This window comes from Lactuca serriola, chromosome 7 (assembly GCF_051521515.1).
Source record: "Lactuca serriola cultivar US96UC23 chromosome 7, Lser_US96UC23_V15, whole genome shotgun sequence".
Lineage (NCBI taxonomy): Eukaryota > Viridiplantae > Streptophyta > Magnoliopsida > Asterales > Asteraceae > Lactuca > Lactuca serriola.
The window spans coordinates 24,638,532-24,648,326 of record NC_136414.1 but is presented as its reverse complement, the minus strand read 5'-3'; the positions used below and the strand labels follow the sequence as shown (position 1 = coordinate 24,648,326).

Genomic DNA, 9,795 nt, shown 5'->3' with positions numbered 1-9,795 from the left:
CTTTCGCCTTGTAAATCTTTCGAACTTTAGTCATGACATCCACCTCAGTCGCACCGCTTTAAGGGTTTTTTTATTGCGTTCATATAGATGCTTATGAAATCCATTGTGGTGTGGTTGGCGGTCATCCACTTCGAGTAAAGTGAATCGGGGTTGTAGGTCTTCTTTTTCATGCAATGACAAAAGTTATGCCAAACTTTTTCTTTGAAAATTGTTAAGTTTTGGTCTTTTTCGTGGATCGAGTCCTCTGACACATCTAGCCATGATTGAGCTAGTGCACTCTCTTCGTCATCTGTCCACCCTCTACATGGAGCCCTCCATTTTCCTTTTTTTTTGTGCTTGTGGTTTGACTTCGGGCTCTTGAAATGATTCTTGAACGGGATCTTCAACGGGGCCTTCATCGAAAGAATCGATTGACTCGTCGAGTAGGCGGAGTGGTTGGGATTGAAAGTTAGGTTGCGGTTGGAGTTGATAACAAAATTGAGTTTCTTGAACCGTTTCAAACGGACCAAGATCCACATTCGAACGAGGTGATTGGTTGTGGTAAAATTTCATTGGTTGAGTAGAGAACATATTAAATGGAAACATTTGTAGAGCCATTGTAGGAAAGTAGTAGCTAGACGAAGAGTGAATTGGTTAATCAAATGATTGTTGATAACATAGTGGTGATGCAAGGTTTGGTGATTGAGTGTTTGGAGGTGAAATGTTTAATGATGGAAGGTTTGAAGCTTTCTTTTTGTTGGTTCTTAGGGTTTTCTTTGTTTGAGATGAAGACATTTTTTGTGTTGGTGAATTGAGAGAGTATGTGAGAGAGATAATGATATATTTTATATGTGTGTGAAATGTTGAGAGTGTGGTTTGATTTATAGTATCTGAATTATAGATGAGGGTGTGGTTGAAAGTTTAATGAATTAGGTTGAAATGTATATAAATATTTTTTAGCTAAAATGTATATAAATGTATATAAAATTAGTTGAATTATGTTGAAATGTATATAAATGTTTTTTTAGTTAAAATGTATGTAAATGTTTTTTTAGTTAAATGTATATAAAATTGGTTGGTAGAGAATAAATGAGGAGGGAGTGGTTGGAATTAAATTTGTGAATTGAATTTGGTCAAAAGTCTTCAATCTGGTCCAACCCGCTTAACCAGACGTGCCTTTGCTTCTCTTTCTTCTACCAAATATTGCAACGAGTGGCATATAGTGAGCCCCTAGCGAACGTTAGGGGGCGGTGTTCCAGAACCCATAACGAGCGTAGCAAATGCATGTAGCAAGTCCACTCCGTTTAATATAATGGTATAGATTTTTCAGGATTTTTGAGACATATATTGATACTTTGAAACTATCAAATATGAGGTTTGTGGTTATTTAAGTGGTTTGTCAAAAAATATCGAATTGTAAAATGTCAAAGGTGACTATCCCTTAAATTTCAAGCATGAAGTAGAAATTTCAAATTAGGGTTTCAACTCGTAAAAACAAGAAAACTTCGAAGCCTCGCGCTTCGAGTGTGTAGTGGACCTAGTGGTGCTTAAGAAGGCGGCATATTTTCATATCTCACTCCTGCAACCCTCAAAAATGTCTACCCTTTCTCGCATCTTCCGTACTTTCTCAACTTCCGTCTCCAACCCACCGGCGAAATCGATCTACGAAGACCTCTACAAAGAGCGGAATCTCAAAAGGGTGGTAGAGAAATTCAAGAAGTGCTCAGAATCACATCTGTTCCGTAAACAAGCCAACGTTTACGGCAACATAGTCCGCCGTCTCGCATCCGCCAGGAAATACAAATGGGTCGAGGAGATTCTCGAGGACCAGAAACAATATCATGAGATTTCCAAAGAAGGGTTTGCAGTTCGGTTGATTTCTTTGTATGGAAAATCAGGTATGCTTGATCACGCTTCCAAGGTGTTCGACGAAATGCCTGAGCGAAAATGCCCGCAGACTGTTAAATCGTTCAATGCACTTCTCGGGGCGTGTGTTAATTCGAAGAAATTCGATAAGCTTGACGGATTCTTCCGCGAGTTGCCTGAGAAACTCTCCTTGAAACCCGATATTGTCTCGTATAACACTGCGATCAAAGCTTTTTGTGAGATGGGTTCGTTTGATTCGGCTGCAACTATATTTGACGAAATCGAAAAGAACGGATTGGAGCCTGATTTGATTACTTTCAATACTTTGCTCATCGGATTTTACGGAAACGGTAGGTTTCTCGAAGGTGAGAAATTTTGGGTGAAGATGATGAACACTAGCCTTTCACCCGATATCAGAACTTACAACGCTAAATTGGTTGGACTGGTTTCCGAGAAGAAATTAGCCGAAGCTGTTGAACTTTTTAACAAATTGGAGTCTAAAAATGTTAAGCCTGATGAGTTTAGCTACAATGCTATCATCAATGGTTTCTGCAACAATGGCGACTTGAAGGAAGCAAAGAATTGGTACGCTAAATTAGGGCAAAGTGATTCTACTCCTAATAAAGCGACATTTGCAGCTCTGATTCGTTTGGCTTGTAAAGTGGGCGATTTTGATTGGGCGATTGAGCTTTTTGAGCAAACGATTGAAGAAAAATGTCTTGTTGATCCAAATGTTATGCAACTTGTGATCCATGGATTGGTTAAGGAGAAGAAAATTGAAGATGCTAAGAAGCTTGTGGGGATTGGGAACTCGAATAAGTTTAGAAAATACAATTTGATCGTGCCTGCAGATGAGTGATATATGAAGTATGAACTTCGATTCTTGTTTTCATTAGATGTTTTCAAGATTGATATAAAAAGAAGTTCTAGAAACGCAAGTGATTTGCTTTGTTTAGTTGAGTTTACCATTTACAATAGGGTTTGCTCTTTGTTCTTTTGAATGTCGTATTTTTGAGCTTTTTTTGGCTTCCATTTGGTTGAGCTTATATATTGAAATGGTGGTTTTATGGTTATGCCGTTGTACTATTTTAGTTGGTGATAAATTGAATTAGTAGGTATTTTTTGAGGATGTTTCTTTTTATGGAAATGGACCCTAACAGACATTTTTTTGTGGTGTATTACAAAAAATACACAAAAAAATGGTTGTTTCTACGTATGGACATGGATTCCGCAAAGCTAGCTCGGAAGGTTCTGCCGAATTAACTATAACGCCGACTAATCGATGTGGCAAAAAAATCTCAATATCCTATGAAAAAAACATTTTGAAACATAAAAAATACATATTCATCCTTCAGTAAACCATAAAGGTAACAATATATACTTTAAAACATAAAAATACATTTATAATACATTATTTAACGATAAACAATTCAAAACGGTATTCTATGTATTTAGCTTAAAAAAAATTTGAATTTTTAAAAAAAAAATATATAATAACGATCATACAATCTTACGATCCTACAAAAAACGATCCAAGTAAGATTGGGATCGATTTATCTAGGTGGGATCGTAGGATCGTACGATCCTACGATCATACGATCAGGATCATGATTTAACAACCATATGTGTAACTGTTCTTCAACGTTCATTCTTCAGAAGGAGCTCTGCAGAACTGTTCTTCAATTTTTTTTTTTTTTTTTTTTTTTTTTTTTAGAAAATTCATCAAATGACCAAAATGATGGGGTGTTTGTAGCAAATTACCATGAAAAACACAACTTTATTAAATGATCACGACTTCCACAGAGAGGGGCTCTGCGGAAGTCCTTATGCTTTGAGGAATGAGAAAATCGCCATGAAGAATCGGACACGTGGGGAAAAAGACAAAAAAAAAAAACTTTTATACAGTTCAACATAGAGTGGCTTTGCGGAAATGCGTACGTCTCTATGGAACTCATGTGCACCTTAATGCTTTCGGCTACCATTTCCTCAGAGGTGTACATGCATTTCGTAGAGGCGTCCGCATTTCAACAGAGCCCCTCTCTATTGAACTGTGTAAAAGCGTTTTTTTGTCTTTTCCCCACGGTCTGATTCGTTAGAGCGATTTTCCCATTCCTTAGAGTGTAAGGACTTCCGCAAAGCCTCTCTCTGTGGAAGTCATGGTCATTTAATAAAGTTGTGTTTTTCATTGTCATTTGCTACAAACAACCCCCCTTCTTTTGATCATTTGATGATTTTTTTTATTGGCGAATCGATTCCCCTGAAGGAGCTTCGTGGAACTGTTGTTGGGCATTCATTCCTCGGATTGAGCTTCGTGGAACTATTCTTCAGTTTTTTTTAATTGACGAATTGATTCCTCGAAGGAAGCTCGGCATAACTGTTCTTCAACTTTTTTTTTTTGAAGGACTAATTCCTCAGAGTTACGGTTATGTGGATACAACCATTTTCTTGTCTATTTTTTTTGTAAAACACCTCCAAAAAATTGTCTATTGGCCCATTTTCCTTCTTTTTATGATCCGGAATACAAACTATGTGCAAATGTTATTTTTGGAAAAGAGTTGTAGAATAACTATGGTAGTACTGCCACACCTTGATGTGGAAAATGTATGTATGTACAATGGCTAAGACATAGTTCACGTAAGAATCTAGTTTAACCTTACGTAATAATTTCTTTTTTTTGGTCAGTTAAGTAATAGAAACGATTTCTTAAGTAATTAAATTGTAGAAAAAATATATAAAACAAATGGTAGTTTAAAATTAGACAAAAGAATTCACTTTTATAAAAGCGCTTATGGTTGTGTAAAAAATAAGTGAAATTTTTTACATGCTTTTTTAACCATATATAGTATATAAATATAATATGTGCATTTCTAAGTCAAAAATGGCATATCCATACAATAATATACTGTTCTCTAGTAAAATAATAGTAGAACCCCTCATAACATTAAAATTTTACGATCAACTTAAAGAATTCAGCTTCTTTTCAAGTAATTTAGCACGTCTAAGAGCATCCAACGCCTCCCCTTGCTTTCCCGCCCGTTTCAACTTCACCGCATTCACCTTCGCTGCCTTTATCTCCTCCTCCAACTCCACCCTCTCACTCTTGTTAACCACCGCCACCGCCACCGCCTCCACCTCAACCTTCTTCACCGCCACCTTCTCGGGCGAAGGCCGAGCACCACCACCACCTTCTATCCCCACTTCCCTAAGAGCAAACAAAAGTTGAGGATCAAGAAGATCCTCAACGCCCACATCATCACCAGGAGGCGGTTTCACCGCCTCACTGGCGGCCTCGAGCTGACTCTCGAGGTTTTTAGCCAACTCAAACTCGGCTTCCGCCTCCTCATTCTTCCCTTCCCTTCTCAACTTCAATGCTTTCCTTTTATGCCCCAAAGATTCTTGTTGCAATTTGAACCGCTCCCGAGACGATAATTTCACCGATGGTGGTGGTGAACTCTCGCTGGTTCCTTCCGGTTCCATAGCAATTGAACCACTCGGTTCACTAGTAACCGGAACTGGAACCGGACTCGGACCCGGGGTTCGATCCACCATGTCTGTGTCCGTGTTCATGTCTCGGTTTTTGTTTTCTAAAAGTTTAGCCAACTTCAATTCCTCCTTGGCTTCGGCTAACCTTCCTTCTCTTTTCAAGCTAAGTGCTTTTCTCTTGTGAGCCATCACCCGTTCCTGGACTGATCCCAACTCTGCTGACTCGGTTGACTCGGTAGACTTAGTTACCAAAGCTGGTGCCTTTTCTTCTACCCAAACTTCATCAGTTTGAGGCTCCGTTTTTTCAACGATATTTTGGTCCAAATTTTGATTTGGTCCTTCGAGTTCGGCTAATTGCGCTTCTAACCCTTTTGTTTTTTGTAAAACCTCTTCCGCCTCATCAACCTTCCCTTCGCGTCTCAAAGCGAGGGATTTTCGTTTTAGGGCCAATAGTTCCCGTTGAATCTCGGTTTTACTTTTTGGTTTTGGTGTTGAAAAGTCAACAGCTTTGACTTTGGGAACTTCTTTTTCTTCTTCTTGCCAACCGAGGTTTTGTAAAAGTGATAAATAAGACGGATCGTTCATATCCATGTCAGTTACATCCTCATCTTCATCTTCAACCTCCATTGGTGTTGAAAAGTCAATGGGCTTGACTGGAGGTTTGACTTTCGGGCCACTTTCCAACTCTTCGAGTTGCTCTTCAAGAGCTTTCCCTTTTGCCAATTCTTGATCTGCCTCGTCAGCTTTTCCTTCCCTTCTTAAAGCAAGGGCTTTCTTCTTTAAGGCAAGAAGCTCTCTTTGAATTGCTAACTTGCTCTTTGGGCCTGTTTTTGGGCCCGGTTTCGGGCCCGAATCAAGTTCTAATGATGCACCCGGATCATTATTTTCTCCTTTCTCAAGCATTTTAGCCTTTTTCAGAAGTGCCAATGCTTCATTGGTTTGACCCGCTCGTTTCTTGATTAATGCTTCTCTTTTTAAAGATTGTATTTTTTCAGTTAACACCGCCACGTCATCATTGACCGAATGATCTTCGGTCCACCCTAATGATTGCAAAGCAGCCGACATTTCAGGGTCGTCCATATCTTCTTCGGTCACATCAAAATCGGGTTGATGGTCAAAGTCAAAGTTAAAGTCAACATCAATGTTGTGATTCCGATTCCGGTCATTCCCGGATGCTAAAATGTCTTGTTTATCAATGTCCATGCTACGCATCAATGACTTGAACTCGTCATCGGATTCGGAATCGGAATCATCGCCCAACAATTCCCGTTCTTCGATTTGTTTTTCAAGAATTTTGGCTTTTTTGAGTTCTTCTTTCGCTTCAGTGAGCTTCCCTTCACGCTTAAAGGCGAGTGCTTTTTTCTTAATAGCAATAACCTCGGATTTGTCAATTCCAACATTACCCTTTTCGGTTTTAGGATTCTTCTGAGAGACTTGTTTAAGTAGGGTCGATAATTCTCCTTCCAAAGTCATGTTGACTGGTTTTTTATCAGCATCATGAAGATCATGATCAGACCATCCAAGTTCTCTGAGTTCATTAACAAGATCATCTTTTTGTTTCGGTTGTTTTTCAATTCCAGCTTTTGAGTTTTCATTTACACTTGTGGATGAAAGAGCCTTCTTCCGGTTTTTCCTTAATTCAATCTCTAAAGCTCCCGCTTGTCTTTCAAGCTCCTTTCCCCTTTTGAAAGCTCTCAATGCTTCTTCTGGCTTTCCTTCTGCTTTTAGAGTTTTATGTTTTTTCTTTTCTTCAACGGCTTTTTGTCTCAGTTCTTCAGGAGTAGTTGACTCAAAGTCAACCTCCATGTCAGTATTCGAAGATGAAGCACTTGGACGCAAGTGAACCGATCCTTTTTCTGATGAAATTGATTCGTTTCCTAAGAGATCATCTTCATTATCAGATGCAAGTTTTGAAGCCCCTGCAAAAGAGACCAAAACACCCTGTTTGTTACAACGAACTAGACATGCTTTATGAGGAGGGCATTCATGTCTTTTGCATAGAGGAGAAAAGAGAGTGAGTCCCTGTATGAATTGGACAAAAAAAAAGATACAAAACTGACCTTTTCTACTTTTATTCTTGTGTCCATACCGCATTTCAAAACGAGCTGCCTCTTCTAAAGTTTTACAGGGTTCACAAATACGAACAGGTGAATCACCCTGTCCTCTTAAGTACATTCTTTGTTGGGTACAGCTGCCACAGAACAAGCCTCCACATCTTCGGCAATGGTGCTGCAAATTCACATATATGCATACATCACCATTAAGTATTGATATGATTCTAAAGCAGATAACTGATAAGAAACTGAAAAAGAAATGCGTAAACTGAGAAAAGCAACCAAGAACTTGCTAATAATGTCTACTACTAAAGAATATTTCCTCAGAAGTGAAAAAACATACTACATAAACTCAAAGAACAAATGCACCCGGCTTATGCATGTTTAAGAATTACCCTTTTTAATAGAATATGATTATCTAATAACGATTTTCAATCTGAGTCTTGGCTAATGCTAGTGATCATCGAAGTTATTAGTGTAATCTAGACCTTAGAGTACTATAAGTCATCATATGAATTCAAGTCCCAAATAGCAAAGTAGTTCAGATCCGTTTTTAGTTCATTTAAACAAGTTTAAGCTCAATTTTTGAACTCCTTTTAGTATTTGTTGCATTCTCCAATGTGTTTATAACGATTCTCCAAATATTGATTGAATCATGTCAAGTTCGAAGGCGGATCGTAGTTAATTGACTTTGAGAAGTCAACTAGGATTTTACGATGGAGCTGATAGGAAGTTCCATCAAGTTCAAGCAAAATTTAACAATCGATCTCCCTCGATTCAAGACAAAATATGAACAAGGGTGTAAAGTGTACTAAAAGTTTTGAAGTCGTAAAAGTAGGTAAGTTAAATCCGATCAAACCTTGCGATTGATGAAAGAAAACTGGGAAGAACATCCTTGGCAATGTGTCGCATCGATCACCCAATTATTTCCTCTCAGCGATGGTTTCGGAGGCAATCCGATCTTCTCCAACATCTTTATCGATGAAACACGGAATTTGGAAACCAAAAGGAGAGGAAATCGATTTGATGTAATCTTTAAACAAAAGGGAAAATTTGATCAAATTTGTATCTTATACGAAGGAAATCGGATGAGTGTTTGTATTTGATGGATCAATCCACGGTTAATTGATAAACTTAGGGCTCCCAAATACCATTTGGGGATAAAGCCCATTTAATCCAAAGAAAGAACCCTCTGGTCCGACCCGAAACCCAATTGCAAAAATCACCACATGACCACATCATGGGACATGGGTCGTTTATTTGTCTTGTTTCACCTTTAAATCAGTCCGATCTCAAATTGGACCGAGCCATATTAGAAAATAGGCTAGAAAACAGAATATTGATAATCAATAATCGATTGATCATATTCATAGATCATTTAAGGTCATTTTACTTCTTGACAATTCTTGCATAAGTTCGATTTAACAATAATCCATTGAAAAAAAATCAAAGTTTTAGACAAAAAAACAACAATTTTGTTTCCGGACACGTATATAGAAAGTTAATTTAGTAGGAGAGTTTTTAATAGGCAAAACATGAATGTGTATATAGATATACCATCTATCCAAAAGTGGATAACGACAATGAAATTGACGAATTTTGTAGTTGGAAAACAGGTTTGTGATAAACTGACCGGACTACTCGAGCTGTATGGTTGAAGTTGTCACAGACAGCTTGGGCTGCGATGAAGATGTCTTTTATCTGCCTTCGAGGATATCCAAAATCAACATGTTTCTTCAACTTTCTTTTATTCCAAAGATGTTTTTCCACTGAATTCAAAGTCCAAAATTCTATAGAGGTTTTGATACTATCACTAAGGTCATCCCCTTGACCCCGCAAGGAGGTGCGACCTGGTCGACTATCATCATGTTCGGGATCAAACATATCTTCTATAAAAAATGTGCACTTTACGCCACTTGTATTATATCACAATTTAAATCTCCATTTGGCACTCGTAATAATTTCAAATACATAAAATGGAAGGTGACACTAAAATCACCGATAAACCATTTACAAAACCATGATTTTATAGTTTAAAAAGAATTAAAAAAAGAAAAAGTTATGTCAATTCAAATTTGAAAAACTCGTTTTGGGGTTCATTTCAAACAGTGAACTTGTTGCTCAAAAAACTCTAATATTGGAAATTAGAGTCAATAGAGTCGGTACCCATTTGATTCTTTGACTTTTGTAAAACATCTTGAACAATGAACATGTATTGCTTCGATCCAGTTATACTGATTATCATAAGGGAGGAGTGAGTCATTTCTTTTCAACCCACTGAATCCACTGCCAAATCAGTTTTTCTCTTTTATTTTTTTCATGTTTCCTAACCCACAACATACGGAAATCCTATATTTTTCAACCCACTCAACTCATTCAATTAAAAGAAAAAAATACAAAACAATCAAGGTAA

General features: G+C 37.8%; 2 protein-coding genes across 2 annotated transcripts; one reads left to right on the top strand and one right to left on the bottom strand.

Annotated features, from left to right (window-relative positions):
• Window positions 1-1,443: 1,443 nt before the first annotated feature.
• On the top strand, window positions 1,444-2,918 carry LOC145062917 (Tetratricopeptide repeat (TPR)-like superfamily protein). Its single transcript, XM_079010507.1, has one exon. The coding sequence runs from the start codon at window positions 1,574-1,576 to the stop codon at window positions 2,702-2,704; it is 1,131 nt and encodes a 376-aa protein (XP_078866633.1). The 5' UTR covers window positions 1,444-1,573; the 3' UTR covers window positions 2,705-2,918.
• Window positions 2,919-4,688: 1,770 nt separating this feature from the next.
• On the bottom strand, window positions 4,689-8,474 carry LOC145061612 (phosphoinositide binding protein). Its single transcript, XM_079009145.1, has 3 exons — window positions 8,242-8,474; window positions 7,389-7,557; window positions 4,689-7,247 (listed from the first exon to the last, which is right to left on the bottom strand). The coding sequence occupies exons 1-3, from the start codon at window positions 8,353-8,355 to the stop codon at window positions 4,801-4,803; spliced, it is 2,730 nt and encodes a 909-aa protein (XP_078865271.1). The 5' UTR covers window positions 8,356-8,474; the 3' UTR covers window positions 4,689-4,800.
• Between the last annotated feature and the right edge of the window lie 1,321 nt (window positions 8,475-9,795).